The following is a 20069-nucleotide window of genomic DNA, read 5'->3' as shown; positions in this document are numbered from 1 at the left end:
CTGCTGGCTGTGGTAGGAGTGTGCTGTGCTTTTGCTTGGCTTTTTTGTTATTTTGTCCTTTTTTGACCTTTGAAAGTTAACGTGATTTTTTTTACAGGGGTTCATTTAAACAACTAAAATGAACCAGTCTGAGGCCATTCCAAAGCAACTGGGGGATTCATGGCATCATCTCTACATACAGGCATTTTAACAAATTCTTGGTGAAGATCACATTTTAATGCAACAAGCTAATGCACGTGATTCCATTAGGAGTCAGCTGGCCACTTCAGTTTTTGCACAAATGCAGGGTTAGAAAAACTGTCAGGTTTCTAAATTACATTAGGCCGTGGACAGAACAGTAGGTACAGGAACTGAGAAAAGTCTTTAATAGTGGTAGTGTTTTCAGGGAAATAGATCATAAATATGATCATGGGCAAGCACTGATGGTTTTTGACACAATATAGGTCACTCACAAAAATCAGAAGGTGTTTTTGAGCATGCAAAAACTTGTGCACTTGTTAAGCCACTGAAAACAGTAGCATTTATAGCATCAAGTTACTACCACTCCTCCTTCATACGAAGTTATGCTGGTTTTGCGTTTAGAAAAAAAATTCTTTGGGATTGGTCGATATTATGACAATTTTAATTAAAAGAGATTTAAATGTTATCAGTTGATTTGGTTAAGGAGACAGCTCTGTTGGGATAAAACTTCCAGCTTAGATGTATGTGCAGTGTGCTAGGGATATAAACACCTTAGCAATAAGAAGATTGAAAAAAACAACGATGAGATTATTTTATTAAGTTAAGTTGTCAGCGGTTCCTGAAAAGCTCACTCATGAGCCATAATAGAATTGAAGCAGAGTACCTGGGGTTATTCCATCTGGATGATGCCCCATACTGAAAATTAATAAGGTAGAAAGCATTAGCGGTATCAGTATAAGGGCTGGACTGATATGGGTAGAGTGTTTTTGTTAGGGGTGGTTAAAAAACACATCAGTAGATGTAATAGTACCTCTGAGATGTGTAATACATGGCATATGACTGTAGCCAGCCTGTGATGTGTCTTTGGGACAGGGATTCATTTTGACTTGCTATATGAAAGAAGCTTAGGCAGGACTGGAGTCTAAGCGTGTTTCCTGCAGTTATTAGCTTATATACCATTCAGAGTTTCAAATAGTGGAACAGAAAGTTCCACGTGTGCCTGTGTTGAAGAGCAGTTTGCAAATGGAAATAATCAAATTGGCGTGTTAACTTGTCTGCTGACCAGAATATAAAAGAATCACTGAAGCCACTTGAGGTTGTTGATTGTCCTTGGTACAAGGCTGGAGGGTACCTCTCTGAATTAAATAGGAAAGATTATTTTTTTACTGGTGGACTACTACTTGATTTTTTTATTTTGGAACTGAGCTATTGCACAACAGCAATGTAATAACGTATTAACACATTGTAAATCACTGTTTGCTTGCCATGAGCTTCAAAATGAGTTAACAGATAATTGCACAAAATGTACAAGTCACTCGTTTCAGTGTTGATCTTTCATATATCGTATCAAGTGTTTACTATGCACAGCAAAATGGATTAGCATGAAAGTCAGTATGAGTATCAAAGGCCTTGATTTTTAAAAATGCCCTGGTGAGTTCAAAGGATCCATACTTATCATAGTTAAAATACCACAGCACACTTTGCAGTGCTTCATTAGGGTCACCAGTTCAGAAACTCATAGACAAGAAAACCAAAACCTTAGTGCCAACATTTAACAAGCTTCTTGAGCCAAAGATTTTTAGTTTTGAATAGTTACAAAAGAACTACATGTCAGGGGAACAGGAAAAAATACCATGACAAGAATGCCATAATTGCAAGTGGAGGAGAATGTTGGATTGAAAACAAAGTGGCTGACAACTTGCCAAGATAACAGCAATGCCATCAGCATCAATGTCAGATATCAGTCCTACAGAAGGAACAAAAGACAAAATACAGGAGGATAGTAGTTTCTTTTGGACATACAGGATGCTTCTATGCTGACAAAAGTAACACATGCTCACCTACTCAGACAATAAATACAGTAACTTGTTTTATCCAAATGGTATGAGGGCTGGAGAGTGAGTTGTGTGTATATATCTGTTGTAGATGGAGACTTTAAGACAGTGAAAAAATTGATGTTACGTATGTGATCCTAGGCACCCCAGTATTCACACCCTACATCCTATTGGAATGACATTTGTACAAAACATGTCTTGGGAGGTATCATTTTAAAACTAACACCACACTGGTCATTAATATAATTGTGAAATGTATGTGGCAGTGCTGTATGTGCAGTTATGGATGTCCTCCGATATTATGTTTTAAAGTCTGTATTTGAACAAAGTAAAAAGCAGAGCTGCCCACATCTTGAATATAAATGGAGCAGGGTTGTCCAGTGACAATGGGATTGCAATTTACATGTGCGGTAAACACAACCATCAAAGTTCACAAGGTGGTTCGGGAGTCAGCATATCTGGATCACAAAGGCAGGATAACACCTAGTCAGCTGGCATCTGAAATTGCTAACAGGACACCTACATTGTAAAATTGCAGCAGGAAGCATCACTTTGGAACACACACTGGGGACACCTTAATCAAGATGGAGTCAGTCCCCTGGAGGAGACAGGACACTGAACCCCAGGGGAACAATTTGATCCTTGAAACAAAGGCAGCTATATAAGGACACACAGAAAGACTTTCAGTTATCCTTTACTTGATGGGGCAAGAAAAGCCAGCACCTTGGACTCTGTGGAGATCCAGCAATGGCTAAGAGCTACAGCTGGAAAAGCAAGATTGATGAAGAAGCCATCTTGAAAAAGTTAAGTTTTGACTGAGTTAATGTTTAGTCTTAGAAGTTTGTTTTACTTTTGTTTGTTTGTAACCATTTTCAACTTTATTCCTTCGCCTTGGTATCATTAAACCTGTGTTCTTTTGTTAATAAATTTGTTTTATTTTTACCAAAAGGCAACTCAGTGCTGTGCTTGTAGGAAAGGGTGTGTTAGCCCTAGTTCAGTTAATCAGTTGAAATGTTTTCTCTCTCTAAAAGAACAGCAAACTTAACTTCTGTGAGTGTTCAGTATGAGGGCTGGACAAAGCAGGGAGACAGTTTGGGGGAAATTTGGGAGCGGGGGGCTTTTGGTGTCACTCTGTGAACAGTAACTGTTCGGTGCAAGCCTCGGTGTAACTTGCATGCTGGCTGTTGGTATCCAAGGTCTGAGCCACAGCAGCAGAGCATTGAAGGCACCCAGAGTTGCAAGGCAAGCGGTGACACAAACCCTTACTGGGCTGGGTTGAACCCCAAAATGTGACAACTTACCAGCAACTGGAGATTCTTCAAAGTGTGTAGTCCATATCTGTATTCCACATATGGGTAAGCATGTGCTGTATGCAGATTTCTAGCAAGTTGTGTCTGTTAGTCTGCACCTGTGTAGTATGCTCTGTGTCGAGAATATAAGGCAGTGGTATTCAATAACATTTTCTGGGGGACTGGATAAGGCAATGTCCAAATCTTGGCAGGCCAGAGGGCTCTTCAGGTGTTTGGTCTCCAGTGAAATCACCTCAGTGTTTCACCTAGCTGACTGGGATTGGCAACGAATAACACATGTGCCAAAGATGGCATGTCAGTTGATTTTTTTGAATAGTATTCACGCTGCTAGTCCAATCAGGCACATTTTGGGATGCACTTCAGTTAATTTTCCCTCTGTTTTCTGTCATGCTAGCTACAGGTAGAGTAGAGCCCCCTATTCAGCTGAACGTTAGGCCCCCAGCAAGTCCAGCGCCTGTCTTCCTCTGCGGTCCCAGCTGCAGCATCCTCATACTGACCCACCTCTGAGCTCCACCCGTGGCTGGTGTTTTGGATTTCCCTGGGGAACACCAAAGATTCACGCGTCATAACTATCACTGTAGCTCTAACTGTAGATGCGGTATTGGCCACACCCACTGCAGCTTGAAGAAAGGTCTTAGCTACCAGTTTGCTTTCATCAATGAGGGCTTGGCACTGGGCCCTGTTCTCCTGAGGGAGTTTGTCTTTGAACTCCAAGAATTTGGAATAATTTGTGAAATCGTACTTTTCTAACAGGGCCTGGTAGTTAGCAATTCTAAACAGGAGGCTGGTGGATGGAAATACCCCTCTCTCTAGAAAGACAAGGTGTTTAGTGCCCTTGTCTGTAGGGGTTGCCCTTGGGGTGTTGTAGGCTGGATCTCTCTCTGTGGCTGCTTGGGAGTTGGGGGCAGTTGCTGCCGCTTTAGCTGGTCCATAATATTGCCTCTCAGCCCTTTTTGGGGTGGGCACATAGGAAGCAGGAGTATGCCATACTGCCCTTGCTGGTTCCATTTAGTGAGAGGGCTACCTGGCTGGGGTCAGATTGCTGAAAGATGTCCAGGAACATATGCTGTGTATCATGGACTTCTATGAGTGGAATCTGGACGAACTGATCAGAAACAGTGTTTCCTCCCTCTTCAATTTTCCTGGAGGATGTACTTTGCACTTTCCTTGCACCTTGTATCTAGGGCTCTCCAAAGTGTTTTACATGCCATAGCACATTAAGCCTTAGTAAATGCAGTACTGCAATCCCTATTTTGCAGATGGGAAGATGGAGACATCAAATGGTTGTGCAATGCTTTAAATGTATCAGGTTAACTGGGACATATCCATTAATGATCACTTCTGGTTTTTCATAACCACGGTCTCTGATTGCATTTCAGTAGAGAATACACTTTGTTCTCCTGCGAGCAACAATCTACTCCCAGCTAGAACATCGCTCTGCTTTTGTTTTTCGCACTTCTCTATGTATTTGACCAGAGGAAAAGAATACCTCTGACGGCAGCAGCCTGTAAATCAGATGGCCATTCAAAAGCCTCTGTGGCACGTGCTATACTGTGACTTTTTAACCACTGTTTGGGTAAAGGAAGGCATGAGGAACACCACATCAGCACCACTAAAGAAGAGACATTCTGCTGGGGGAGCATATGTGGAAGTGGCAAGTTGCTACACCCTTTAACAGGTACAGTATGTGCTCCACCCAGTACCAGCTGAAAGGAACTGAGCCATGGCTGTGATCTGCTCCCTGCTTAGTCTATCACCACTACAATGCTCGTGTCCTTTAGCTCAGAGAACAACAAAATTAAGGATTCTAGCTGCTCCTTGGGCTGGCACAACAGCATAGTGAAAGCAGTGTCCTCTTCCATACTGTCAACTTGCATATCCCTGCCAGGGGAGCAAGATTCTGTCCCTAAACTTAAATTTTAAATAGCATAGAAGTTCCACAAAAAAGGATTAGAAATATTAGATAATCATTTGGAGAAAACAAGCTTTTTATATACATACAACAGCCCACATTTATGACCCAAAATTTTAATATTCTAGTCCTTATTATATGCCACTTGATTTGGCTGAATCAGCGTATAAATTTGTGGATTATGGCTAAATCCTGTGCCTCACTGAAAATTTAGATGTCACAGTGCAATTAAGTGTATTCACAAAACAAGAACTAGCCAGAGTCCATTTACTCCTCATCATTATTATTTATAAACATATTTAACATCCTTTACACCTATCAAGTGTTTTTAAAACAAGTAAAGGGTAAAAGAAATGTGGTTTTCAAGTATAAAAGACAAAACACACAAACATTATATAATATTTAAAATTATTAAAATAAGTTTTAAGTTTACTTTTCAAAGAGATAATATAATCAACTGCATAGCTATATTGAGAATGGGAATTCCAGCAGAGTGTTGCCAAATAAGCAAATGTGTTTTTCATTTCGGAAAACAAGTAATAACAATGGGCAAAGCTAAACAGAAAAGAACATATGTAGGTCAGGCAAATATATTGTAGACGTGAACCACAAACTGTGATTACTAAGGGATCAGCTTTTGAACAGAGGCAAGGATTTAAAGGCAAGGATATAATTTTAAACATGGTTTTCATTTTCAGTGGTAACTGATGTACATGCCAAAAAAGAAGACATGGGAAGAATAAGGCTAATGGTTAATTAGATGAGCAGCCAAACTGAGAAAATAGGCAGTGAGCATGACAAGGAAGAGGCAGGGAGACCAATGTGAACAGTTTAAGTAATCAAGCCAAGACTTTCTAAAGTATAAACCTAAGTTTTTATAGATGTTTATAGATAGTTGTTATAAATCTTTGTAAGAGAGACACCTAAAAGGTCTTGAAAGTGAAGTAATGTGCACAGCAAAGGAAAAACCAATCTAAAAAAGGCTTTCTTGCTACTGAAACTGGCATAATGCAGGAACAATTAACCTTGAGGAAACAGAAAATAGGGATGGATGGCTGATTGCCCAAATTTAAAACCACATTTCCTGTCCATTGCTGCATGTGCATTTGTATGAGGCATTAAAACATTTTTGTTAGGGGAACAAACTGTTTAGGAGCCAAGTAATCGTCACTCACTTATTGAATGGGAATTAGTAAAACAACTGGGGAGAATTAGGTTGGTTTATATACTTCATTCCACAGTTTATTCAGAAATCATGTTCTGAGTAAATGAATAATTAAGTAGATCACACTTTCACTTAAGGAAATACTTTTAATGCTATTGGGCCTAATATTTGAACCAATGAGAGAACCCAGAGAGTAGTGTTGGCCATTGACTCCAAATTCCTAAGCAGATTTGGCACCCAACTCCAATTCAAAACAAATGGAAATTGGATGCCTAAATCACTGAGGCACTTTTATAAATCTCACCAGGGATCTATCTGCACCATTGGCTTCCCAAATACCTTTTAAATCTGTCCTAAATGGTCCAAAAAAACCCCAAACCTTCATGCAGAGACCTTATAAATTTATGACAGCAGGGAGCATTTTGAAACCTGGATTATAGTGTTCATTACCAGAAATTACAGCTATAACTATATTGTTTTAGAGAAAAATATTTTAAATATGACTTGTATATAGTACATAAACTGTTTGTTTATTCTCCCTGAAGCAGTGTGTTTGGTTTGAAGCATGTCAGAGTCTCTCCTTGGGATAACAAGCCTGGTAAGTATCAATTATTTTTGTTAAATTGGTGAACTCATATAAGTTTGCAGCATCCAGCAGGCATAACTGGATACTGCAAGACGGAGGTTCCTACGGTTGTGTCTGGGACTGGAGATATTGGCTAGTGTCATTCGGTTGTACAATCCAAGGAGCAGCTTACATGCAGAGCTGGGTAAGGCTCCCAGAGTCAAGGATTGGAGTGACCTAGCAGATCACCAGTTTGGATAACACCAGAGGGGAACGTCAGAGTGCGTGGCTCTGCTAATCAACTGTGTGGCACTTGAATCTCTTCTGGGCAGCTGCCCAACTGCACAGCTTATAGGGAACACAGCTTGTGCCGCCCCTCTCCCTGCCCCCCAAAAAAACCCTCCTTTTTGGGTCAGGATCCCTACAATTACAACACCATGAAATTTCAGATTTAAATAACTGAAATCATTAAATTTACAATTTTTAAAATCCTATGACCGTGAAATTCACCAAAATGGACTGTGAATTTGGTAGGGCCCTAATTATCAGTATTGTGTGGGGACCCTAGAATAAAAGTTGAAGGGTTAATGTTTAGCTATTCCACCTGGAAGCAGGCGGGGCACACCCTGACTGTTTCGTAGAAGCAATGCACACATTGCTCTATCCAAGGACAAGGGCTAGATATGAACCATGAGAACTTGATTGTTTGGACAGCAACGGTGGGAGGCTTTCTTAGCCTGGGCTCAAGGCCTGAGAACCAGGATTGTAGTAGATAGGGGATGGTAACTAAGTATATGAATTAACGTCATACATTCCTTTGGGTAGCAGTGTGTAATGCTTAGGGGGAGAAATATAATAAAAGGAGAAGGTGGAAGGCGGGGGGGCAGAACGCCCATCTCAGCTGACCAGCCTGCTTGCTTGCAAAAAGCTGTGTTCTGTCTCATCACTGAACCGCCACAACTGGCACCCAACGTGGGGCCCTCAGCACTCACCTCGCCCGGCAAGGGTTTCAGACGCGTCACTGATCTGCTTCGCGGATCCCGGTGAGTATTTTTCATTGTGGTAAGTATGGGAAGCTCCCTCTCTGCTTTGCAAGTGCAACACCGCAATGAGCTGCAGTATTTGCTGCGTAAGGCTCAGCATGACTGCCCAGCTCGAGCACTTACTCTCCTGCTACAGGAGGTGCGTGCCAAGTGCCCATGGTATCCTGAAGCCGGAAGCCTTAAGCTAGCAGACTGGGAGCGATTGGGCCAGACATTGCACAAAGAGCCTCGGGCGCCCGTGCAGGCTTTACATGCCTGGCACCTCTGCCGCGATGTGGTACAGCGTGTCGCCTCCGACAGGCCCTCCCTCGCGAGGCTGGTGATCTCACCACGCCCGTCTGCTCCTGCAGCCATCCCCCCTCCTGGCGATGCGACACAGCGTGTCGCCTCGGAAAGGCCCTCTCCAGCACCAACAGAGGGGCTGCCGATCCCGCCGCCCCCGTTCGCTCCTGCAGCCATCCCTCCCCCTGCTTCGCCCCCAGTGCCTCTATTACCACCGCCTCCCTGGCCTTCCCCACCGGAGCTGGTGTGTGATCACCCTCCCCCCGTGGGGCCCCCCGGAGGGTCATCTGCATCTGCTCAGAAGCTTTCGCTGGTGCAACAAATGGTTCACGCAGCGAAAGCTCGATCAGATCTTACAGCGGAGGAGCTGGCTGATCTGGTCTCAGTTTGCCCGGTGATCTGGCAGAATGATGACCAGGGCAACCCCATGGGCACCTGGACCACTTTGCCATACTCGGTGGTTAGAGAGGTAAAGAAAGCAATTCGTGAATTTGGCCTGACTAGCACCTTTGTGCGTGGTCTCATTGAAGGGATGGGTACTGGGTACTCCCTAATCCCTGAGGATTGGAAAACGCTGCTGCGCATGATGTTGTCACCCAGTCAGTATGTTATTTGGCTTAGTGAGTATCGGCAGATGGCAGAACGCCAAGCTCAGGTACATAGAGAGCGTGGTATCATTTATGAGCATTTGGCAGGGGAGGGCCCGTTTGCTACTATTGAGATGCAGTCTCAACTCCCTCAGGCCGTCTTCCCCATTATTTCCACCTGTGCCCAGCATGCTTTCAAGAAGGTCCCGGATTCAGGCAAGCCTACCAAAAGCTTTGTCAGTATCCGTCAGGGTGCCTCAGAGTCCTTTTTGGATTTTACCAACAGATTGCATGAGGCTATCCTCCGGCAGGTGGATAACACTGAGGCAGCTCACGAGCTCCTGTTAAAATTGGCAGTTGAAAATGCAAACGAGGATTGCCGCCGTGCTCTCCAGGCAGCACAAGCCTCTGGTATTTTAGAGCTCTCAGACATGCTGCAGGCGTGCCAGAACATTGGCACACAAGCCCACAAGGCTGGAGTTCTGGCTGCCGCCCTCAGAAAAACTGGGAAGGAGGGGAAGCGTTGTTACTGCTGTGGTAAGGAGGGTCATTTTCAGCGGGAGTGCCGCTCATGTAAGGCACCAGCCCGACCCTCAAAGAAGTGCCCCAAGTGTGGGAAAGGTTATCACTGGGCTAATCAGTGTCGTAGCGGGTCGGGAAACCGCGCGACGGGTCCCCCCCGAACCCAGGGCCAAACGGGGGTGTTTCCTACTCAGGCAATTGCTCCTCTGCCTTGGAATCCATAGACTCTATGAGGGCGGCGACTGCTGGAAGTGCAGGGCTTGATTTGATCATGCAGGAGGACACTGACTTTCGGCTGCCAGGGGAGGTCTGTGCCATACCTACACAGGTGACGGGACCTCTCCCTGCCGGCTTTGTAGGTCTTGTTCTCCCTCGCTCACATGCTGGGAAACAGGGCTTTTTTGTCATTCCAGGGGTCATTGATGCTGATTACACTGGCATTATTAAGGTTCAGGTGTGGACTCATCTTCCACAGTCGCTCCCGCGTGGACGGTCAATTGCACAATTGATTTTAGTCCCCTATCAGGTGCCAGCTGCCGAGGATCGAACTCAGGGCGGAGGCGGCTTTGGATCGACGTTGTCTCACTCGCCGTCTCACAGCGCGTCTTCTCCACTTGTTGCTCTGACAATGTCAGTCCGCCCCTCGAAACCTCAGTTAACACTTCTCTTAAATGATGTTCCTTTTACAGGGCTGGTGGACACTGGAGCTGACGTTACGGTGATTCGTGATCTGGAGTGGCCAGTTAATTGGCCTACGGTTCCTTCTAAAGAATTGTGGGGGATCGGGGGTAGTAAACCCGGGCGCCAAAGTTTGTCTTGGGTCACGGTCTCTAAACCGGGAGGCCGTAACCTTGCTACTATCCGCCCTTTTGTGCTCCCTGTCCACCTCAATATTTGGGGCCGTGATTTACTTACAAAGTTAGACACCACCCTCGATATTAACATCTGATGGCCCAAAACCCTCCCTCACCCACCGTGCCCTCCGCCTTACCCTTGGTATGGCAATCCTTAGAGCCCGTATGGATTGATCAGTGGCCCCTCCCTCTAAAAAAGCTAAAAGCACTTCATTCGCTTGTGCAGCAGCATTTGCAAGCACAGCGACTGGAGAGCTCCACTAGTCCCTGGAACACCCCGGTGTTTGTTATTAAGAAAAAATCGGGTGCTTGGCGACTGTTACATGATTTAAGGGAAATAAATAAACGCATCCAACCTATGGGCCCCTTGCAATTTGGCTTGCCAAATCCAAATTTAATTCCTCAAACCGATCAACTTTGTGTGTTAGATTTAAAAGATTGTTTTTTTTTACCATCCCCCTTTGCCCTCAGAATTAGCTGCTGTTATTTTGGCCTTTCAACCTTTTGCTGATTGTCCCTTTAATTTAATTGTGGATACCTATTATGTTTATTAGGTAATTGATCATTTACCCCTTGCCCTCATTACCCCTCAGGTTGATGCAGACCTTCTTCGCCTGTTTTTGTTTTTGCAGCACCTTTTTGCCACTTGTCATTTCCCTTATTTTGTTGCTCATATTTGCAGTCATACCCCTCTGCCTGGGCCACTCACTGAGGGCAATGCACGCGCCGATCGCGCGTTGCGTGGTCAGGTAAATTCCCTTTTTTCTGACCCCATTGAAAGCCATGCCTTTTTTCATCAGTCTGCCTCTGTTTTGGCCCGGCAGTTTCACATTCCTGCTGATCATGCACGTTCCATTGTTCGTTCCTGCCCCCACTGTGCTGCTGCTGCTCCTACTTTTTCTTATTCCGTTAACCCCCGAGGTACCGCAGCAAATCAGCTGTGGCAGATGGATGTTACTCATGTGCCACAATTCCACCCCTATTTGTTTTTACATGTTTCCGTTGATATTTATTTAAGTTTTTTTTGGGCTTCCCCACAACGTGGGGAAGCCACTAACAAAGTTATTCACCATTTGCTGGCCTGCCTTTTTGTTATGGGTCGCCCCTGCCAAATTAAAACAGATATGCCCCAGCCTACTGCTCTGCAGCCCTCTCCACCTTTTGTGCCCGCTGGGACGTCCGTCTTACACACGGAATCCCTTATAATTTCACGGGCCAAGCCATTGTTGAACGTGCCAATCGCACACTCAAAACCTTGCTAGATAAACAATTAAAACAAGGGGAGCTGCATCTCCGAACCTTAGGAGACATTTAATAACAAATGCATATCCTCTTGTTTACTTTAAATAATTTAACACTGAATGCAGATCAGCAGACCCCTGCGGATCGGCATTTTCACAAATCTGAGGTACTGGAAAGACCACGTGTCTATTACTGTCAGCTGCCCGATCCACAGTGGCTGGGCCCAGTACCTCTAATCACTTGGGGTCGGGGATATGCTGCTGTGTCTCTCCCTGCAGGACCGTTGTGGGTTCCAGCTCGGTGTGTGCGACCGGCACTTAAACAACATGGCATGGCACCAGGGACTGTCGAATCCCATACCGGAGTTTCAGCTGACCTTGGAGGAGACCGCGTTGCCCCCCGAGTCGACAACGACGGGACGGAAACGGAGGAGGCGTAGCGTCCCAAGCCAGCCCGTGACATGGGGAGCAGTAAAAGCATTGGTCGCCGCGGCTCAACGAAGACTGGCAGCAGATTAACAGCCAGAGACTCCTGAGACTTTGTTTGTGGCGATTCTCGCCCAAATCACTGCTAATTCTGTGATGATTGTGTGCCTTTTGTGCCTGCTATTTCCTGTAGGGGTTGGCTCGGAAGCGCCTCCCCCGTTATAAGCCCGAATGACATATAACATATGGGAAAGATTAGCTTCAATAGCAAATGTTACCTGTGCGCGTGTAGTTAATTGTACTAGTATAAAGGTGCCCTTAGGCTGTCGAAAAATTTCTCAACCTCTTTTAAATTGTTCCCATGCTGTTAATGTTTCATATAATTATGGCCATATCATCCTACCATCAGGATGGGTTTTTACTTGCGTTTCACGCACCTTTAATTATATTCCTGCAAATGTAAGTGATGGCACCCTTTGCTGTTTTAGTAGAATGATATTTATATTGCCTTTTGCTGGTGACAATTGTAGTAAAAGAAGTGTACCCCTTTTAGATGATTATATTGCAGATGTTGAGCTTTTGGTTATTTTGTGTTTGTAATCATTGGGCTTATTTTTTGCTGCTGCTGTGTACAATGTATTCTTTCCTTGTTAAGATTTTGTAAAATTTTGCCCTGGAAAGCTCCCCAGGTTATGTCCTTGTCTGTCTGGGAGTTAAATAGCATGACAAAACAAATTGACGGCTACCATGAGATGGCCAAATATTAATAAATAAAAAACGGGGAGATGAAGGGTTAATGTTTAGCTATTCCACCTGGAAGCAGGCGGGGCACACCCTGACTGTTTCGTAGAAGCAATGCACACATTGCTCTATCCAAGGACAAGGGCTAGATATGAACCATGAGAACTTGATTGTTTGGACAGCAACGGTGGGAGGCTTTCTTAGCCTGGGCTCAAGGCCTGAGAACCAGGATTGTAGTAGATAGGGGATGGTAACTAAGTATATGAATTAACGTCATACATTCCTTTGGGTAGCGGTGTGTAATGCTTAGGGGGAGAAATATAATAAAAGGAGAAGGTGGAAGGCGGGGGGGCAGAACGCCCATCTCAGCTGACCAGCCTGCTTGCTTGCAAAAAGCTGTGTTCTGTCTCATCACTGAACCGCCACAAAAAGTAATAGTTGAAATGGACTGGGCTGGTAAGGCATTGTATTTGGTAATTCATTTGAATAGTAGTTTAGTGTTGCATTTGAACTATTTGTTCTTAGAGGAATTTATTATCAGAGTGAGGCAAAATTTTTCAGATAAATAGTGTGTTTGCCAAAAATTGGTTGACTTGAAACTCTTTGTGAATTCATCATAAATTCAATGATAGTTAAATATGCATTGGAGCAAGGCCTGGAACCCAGGTGAAGACCCTAACCAGCAGGCTACAATCATTATCACATTCTGGCCCAAAGAATATTTAATGTATGGAAAGTGGAACAACTTCAATAAGAGAGATTGAGACACTGGAGCAGGGATTTGAACTCAGGTCTCCCTACAGCCAATGTGTGTGCTCTATTCAGTAGGTTATTGGGTACAAGGGTGATGACAGCAACACCACCTGTTTTCCTTTGATTTCAATAGAAAAGTAGTTAAAAATGCCTGAAACTGAAATATTTTTGTTTGTTTATTTTACCAAGAAAACAAACAAAAAAAAATTTGGGGTAGATCTGCATTTTTTTTTCAGTTCAGCCAGTGAACCAAAAAAATAAAAATCAGTTCTTTGTACGGTTCTGTTTCTTATGTAAGCATAGAAATGGGAGCTCTCACTTTCAGAACAGGATGGGTGTGTGGTTACTGCATGGGCTTGTTGGAGGCTTTGATCAGAGTGTGTGACAGACTGACTGACTGTCCTGAGCCCTGAGAACGTAGCTTCTCAACACTTCAAGAAAGCTCAGGGCTTGGTTTAATAAAATATATTCTTCATGAAAACAAATCACGTTCTTGAACAAATACGAATCCAAAATTAGGTTAAAAATTAATGGTGGGATTTAGGGTTGCATTTTAGATTAGCAAAGGATCTGTGAGTCCACATACCTGAAAACTAAAGCATCCTCGGGTGAGGCGTTAATAGCATAGTAATAAAACAGGATCTTAAGGCTGAAATCCTATGCAAAAAAACAGAAGTCAGTGGGATTGTACAGGGTGTAAATCAGTGTAGAAGTTAGCTCTCAGTATACATACTTAGGCTTGCATCAACAAAAGTGATATCAAGTTGGTAAGATATAAGGGTTATATGCCTCAAACATAAACAACACTCGTTTTACATCTATCAGATTCTACAGAAAGTTCATGTTGTACCCCCAAAGCAGGAGAGACAGACACGGGAATATATTTTAGTCTGTTAAAATCCTGGCAAGGGCAGTTCGAATCAATTGTAGCTGCTGTAGTCCTCCTGTTGGAAGAGCTCCAGAAAAGAGATCATCAATAATTCAGGCAGGAAGTAATAAAAGCAATTCAACCTCCTTCAGGGAAAGGTAATATCACAACATCATGATGTTCTTGAGATGGTAAAACATCAGGCATATTGATGAATGACAGACTGGAGCCCATGATTTCTCCAGGAAGTTTCTTGCCAACCGAAGGAGCACGCATCATGTCATTTACCTGAAAAATAGCATGAAAGGACTTCCAGTAAGGTCAAATGGCTGCTGAATGCAGCTGTGGTGTCGTCAGTGTCTTACCAGCATCATGTGAACAGTTTTAAGACTATACTGAAAGAAATAAATCTGTCAGCAAGGAGATTTCCCAGTGTAGTAAGCTATACCTCTCTAGCACCCCCTTGGGAGAGGATGGGCACTGGTCCTCTCTCAACACCTGTTCAAGGTATACGTCCACTTGTGGGAAGAGATTTAAGTAGTCCAAACAAAAGCAGAGCCCTAGGCATTGTGGAAGCCAAAGGTGGAAGGGAAGTACGATCCCTTCTCCTTTCTGAGAGAGCCTGAGTGGCCAAGGACTGAAATCCTCGTCCCAGTCTGTGCAGCTAGGGGCCAGAGAGCTCTGGGCTGCTCTTTCAGACTGCCACACTGCACTGAGCAGAGCTCAAGCCTCACAGGTACACCAGGCTGAGGCTGATTGTGCCCAGAGCAGCTCTTTAACCCTTTCTTGACTGGGTAATAGTTGAGCTGAATGTACATTAGCCTTCCTGTGGGCCTGATATTCAAGGACGATATTTCAAACATAAACACAGAAGTAGTACATTACAGCATTATCTATCTATCTATCGCTTAAAGAAAATATCTACTCACAAAATACAAACAGAAATGCTCAAACTGAGCTGGCGGAAAACCACGATGAATATAAACAGAAAGGCAGATACTAAGGATAAAACAATCGTGGCAATGTAAAAAAAGTATGGGCGAAGTGAAGGACAAATGATAATGAATTGACCTGTTTCTCTAAGTACCGAGTGGGGTCACGATGATATAAGAAAGCTGCAGAAAGGTCTTTTAAAAGAACTGGAAAATATTATTCTGCCTTAATTGCTCTGAGCAGAGCCTAGCATAACCACAAGAGGCCAGACTCAGTGCTGCAATGACAAGACCAAATTGCGATCTGAAACTTTTGATAGTGATACCCAATAATTTCCAGAAAGATGGGCCTGCAGCTAAGCCATCAAACCCTATTTCAAAACCTATTTCCAAAGCAGGAAGGTTGGAAACAGATGGACATCATACCAAAAGGACTGAAGGTAAAAAATCCATTACAATCTACACACCACACAGACTATGCTGACAGCTTGTGCCATTCACTCTCAAAGAAACTGCGGAACCACCTGATCAACATCCTCTACAGCAAACAGGGAAAGATTAAGAATGAGCTCTCAAAACTGGATACTCTCATAAAAAAACAACCTTCCACTCAAGCTTACTTGTTGCTGGACTTTACAAAAACTAGACAAGCCATTTACAACACACACTTTGCTTCTCTACAAAAGAAAAAGGACACTAAACTATCTAAACTACTACATGCCACAAGGGGCCACAACAGTGGTTCCCTTAACCCACCCAGCAATATTGTTAATCTATCCAACTATATTCTTAGCTCAGCAGAAGAATCTGTCCTATCTCGGGGCCTCTCCCTCTGCCTCTCCACCCCCACGAACATGATACAGTTCTGTGGTGACCTAGAATCCTATTTTTGATGTCTCCGACTCAAGGAATGTTTCTGACACACCTCTGAACAAAATACTAACCCACAGAGACCTTCCTACCAACACTACAAAAAGAAGGATTCTGGGTCGACTCCTCCTGAAGGTTGAAATAACAGACTGGACTTCTACATAGAGTGCTTCCGCCGACGTGCACAGGCTGAAATTGCAGAAAAGCAACATCACTTGCCCCATAACCTCAGCCGTGCAGAACACCATGCTATCCACAGCCTCAGAAACAACTCTGACATCATAATCAAAAAGGCTGACAAAGGAGGTGCTGTCGTCATCATGAATAGGTTGGAATATGAACAAGAGGCTGCTGGGAAGCTCTCCAACAGCAGTTTCTGCAAGCCATTACCCTCTGATCCCACTGAGGGTTACCAAAAGAAACTACACCATCTGCTCAAGAAACTCCCTGAAAAAGCACAAGAACAAATCCGCACAGACACACCCCTAGAACACCGACCAGGGGTATTCTATCTGCTACCCAAGATCCATAAACCTGGAAATCCTGGACACCCCATCATCTCAGGCATTGGCACCCTGACAGCAGGATTGTCTGGCTATGTAGACTCCCTCCTCAGGTCCTATGCTATCAGCACTCCCAGCTATCTTCGAGACACCACTGACTTCCTGAGGAAACTACAATCCATCGGTGATCTTCCTGAAAACACCACCCTAGCCACTATGGATGTAGAAGCCCTCTACACCAACATTCCACACAGAGATGGACTACAAACCATCAGGAACAGTATCCCCGATAATGTCACGGCAAACCTGGTGGTTGAACTTTGTGACTTTGTCCTCACCCATAACTATTTCATATTTGGGGACAATGTATACCCTCAAATCAGCGGCACTGCTATGGGTACCCGCATGACCCCACAGTATGCCAACATTTTTATGGCTGACTTAGAACAACACTTCCTCAGCTCTCACCCCCTAATGCCCCTACTCTACTTGTGCTACATTGATGACATCTTCATCATCTGGACAGAATGGGAAAAGAAGCCCTTGAGGAATTCCACCATGATTTCAACAATTTCCATCCCACCATCAACCTCAGCCTGGACCAGTCCACACAAGAGATCCACATCCTGGACACTACAGTGCTAATAAGCGATGATCATATAAACACCACCCTATACTGGAAACCTACTGACCACTATACTTACTTACATGACTTCAGCTTTCATCCAGACCACACCACACGATCCATTGTCTACAGCCAAGCTCTACGATACAACTGCATTTGTTCCAACCCCTCAGACAGAGACAAACACCTTCAAGATCTCTATCAAGCATTCTTACAACTACAATACCCACCCGCTGAAGTGAAGAATCAGATGGACAGAGCCAGAAGAGTACCCAGAAGTCACCTACTACAGGACAGGCCCAACAAAGAAAATAACAGAACGCCACTAGCTGTCACCTTCAGCCCCCAACTAAAACCTCTCCAACGCATCATCAAGGATCTACAACCTATCCTGAAGGACGACCCATCACTCTCACAGATCTTGGGAGACAAGCCAGTCCTTGCTTACAGACAGCCCCCCAACCTGAAGCAAATACTCACCAGCAACCACACACCACATGACAGAACCACTAACCCAGGAACCTATCCTTGCAACAAAGCCCGTTGCCAACTGTGTCCACGTATCTATTCAGGGGACACCATCACAGGGCCTAATCACATCAGCCACACTATCAGAGGCTTGTTCACCTGCACGTCTACCAATGTGATATATGTCATCATGTGCCAGCAATGCCCCTCTGCCATGTACATTGGCCAAACTGGACAGTCTCTTCATAAAAGAATAAATGGACACAAATCAGACATCAAGAATTATAACATTCAAAAACCAGTCGGAGAACACTTCAATCTCTTTGGTCACTTGATTACAGACCTAAAAGTGGCAATTCTTCAACAAAAAACCTTCAAAAACAGACTCCGAGAGACTGCTGAATTGGAATTAATTTGCAAACTGGATACAATTAACTTAGGCTTGAATAAAGACTGGGAGTGGATGTGTCATTACACAAAGTAAAACTATTTCCCCTTGTTTATTTCCCCTCCTACTGTTCTTGTAAACTGCTGGAAATGGCCCACCTTGATTATCACTACAAAAAGTTCCACCCCCCCCAGCTCTCCTGTTGGTAATAGCTCACCTTTCCTGATCACTCTTGTTACAGTCTGTATGGTAACACCCATTGTTTTATGTTCTCTGTGTATATAAAATCTCCCCACTATATTTTCCACTGTATGCATCCGATGAAGTGAGCTGTAGCTCACAAAAGCTTATGCTCTAATAAATTTGTTAGTCTCTAAGGTGCCACAAGTACTCCTGTTCTTTTTAGGATGTAAAATGATTCAGCATTTTTATATTGTGACTAAGAATAGCATCTAGCTAGGATAAAAGCACAAGGACTATCAATCAGTTCTCATGCTTCAGGGAATAAGCTGATTTTCAGCTGGGATCAGAAAGAAATTTCCAGCCATGGAATGGCATTGCACAGTTTTGTGAGCGACTAGGAGGGAAGTGTGTGTTAAGATTTAACATCCACAGATTCCATTATGTGCTGCCTACATGATCCATGACTGGTCATTTTCTGTGAATTTTGTGACATCTGTATATTTGGGGACTACAGCCCATGCCCATTTTGTGACTCCACAAAGGATGCCAGGTTCCCTGATGGAATGATGGTATTTTATATGGAAGATCAAGTCAGTATTATATTCATATGGATATCGGGCATCGTATTATCACAATTAATACCAATAAAGTCAAGGCACTGTACTTCAGTTTAGGGAATACATCATTCTCTCCAATGAAGAATCCCGGAAACTCTAACATGACATGCATGGGTTTCTATCTATTTGCTGAGTACCTTGTGGTATGATTTTCAAGGTGCCATCCAGACAGAGAGAAGACTGGATCCCTGCTCCAAACATTTTACATTCTAAATGACACATGACTCAAAGATGGGGTGAGAATACACAGGGATGAGATTGGAGGATGAGAAACACTTCATATTTAAAAATAATAGATATGTTTGGTTGACTCACTTCTTATACCCATTACAATAGAGAGGGGTCTTAAGTTGGGATTTGAGCTAAGAAGGGATGCACATAGTGCATCATGCTTAAAGGTGTGGAAGAAATTTGTGACAGATGTTTGTAAAACTGGCAGAATTAGCAGAATGGAGTTGGAGCAGGGGAGAGCATGGCACAAGACTAACATAAGTCATTGGAGGCAGCCTTAAACATGGACTTGCTGAGGAGGACAAGAAACTCAAATGACAAGAGAGAGCCAGGAAAAGGATTAAAGAGTGGAATGATGTCAATCAGATTGGCAGACAAGGAAGATAATCTTGCAAGCTGCATTTAGTATGGTGTCTGGGAGTCTAGAGGGAAAGAGGCTGCAGTAGTCCAGATGGGAAATGTAGGCCCAGAGAAAGATTTTTGTTTTTTTTTCAAGTGCTTGCCCATATATATTACACTCTTGGTGCACATGCACCCCATGCACTTGAGATCTCAGTGTCTGTTGGGGCTGTATATGTACCCTGAGTATCCTTGTTCTGCCGTAAAGGGTGGAACTGGCCCAACCCCCAGTCACTTCCTTTTCACTGGCCATGGCTGTAAGATGGATCTGCTCTCTGTCTATATTTCAACACAACCTTTCCATAGTCTTTGTAGATCATTGTCTATATATTAGCAAAAGGTAGGGATAGTTAAGATAGTTGCCTATTGACAATTTTTGATAGATTTTTTAAATTGTTTTGGAAGTTCTTGCCTTCCTTATTTTGATTCCTTTTCTGATCAGATCTTCCCGGTGTTAGGGCTTGGAGATATACCATCCTAAGTCACCCGGCTTTAAGCATTGCTCCTCTCTCGCAGCAGCAATTGCAATTAAGGATAGACACATCCAATGCCTTTTTTGTCTTGGGGAA

At 43.7% G+C, this 20069-nt stretch overlaps 1 protein-coding gene and 1 long non-coding RNA gene across 3 annotated transcripts in view; both read left to right on the top strand.

Annotated features, from left to right (window-relative positions):
* LOC125630310 (uncharacterized) overlaps nucleotides 1-20069 on the top strand; it is a 55510-nt gene that overhangs the window by 9107 nt on the left and 26334 nt on the right. The window lies entirely within an intron of this gene.
* LOC142070612 (uncharacterized) lies at nucleotides 5463-13058 on the top strand. Of its 2 annotated transcripts, none has more exons than XM_075124421.1 (2): nucleotides 5463-8912; nucleotides 11776-13058. In XM_075124421.1, exons 1-2 carry the CDS (start codon nucleotides 8036-8038, stop codon nucleotides 11934-11936), a joined length of 1038 nt encoding a protein of 345 aa, XP_074980522.1. In that variant the 5' UTR covers nucleotides 5463-8035; the 3' UTR covers nucleotides 11937-13058. The 2 variants fall into 2 exon arrangements, with proteins under 2 accessions (XP_074980522.1, XP_074980521.1); XM_075124420.1 differs by having other exon boundaries at nucleotides 5652-8947.

This window comes from Caretta caretta, chromosome 1 (assembly GCF_965140235.1).
Source record: "Caretta caretta isolate rCarCar2 chromosome 1, rCarCar1.hap1, whole genome shotgun sequence".
In the NCBI taxonomy this organism is placed as follows: Eukaryota; Metazoa; Chordata; order Testudines; family Cheloniidae; genus Caretta; species Caretta caretta.
This window is presented reverse-complemented; position numbering and strand designations above follow the sequence as displayed.

Bases quoted from the DNA above. Each gene is read 5' to 3' on its own strand.
- LOC142070612 (XM_075124420.1), top strand. From the start codon at position 8,036: ATGGGAAGCTCCCTCTCTGCTTTGCAAGTGCAACACCGCAATGAGCTG. The intron at 8,948-11,775 runs GTACATAGAGAG...CTCTCCCTGCAG, and splicing joins TGGCAGAACGCCAAGCTCAG to GACCGTTGTGGGTTCCAGCT.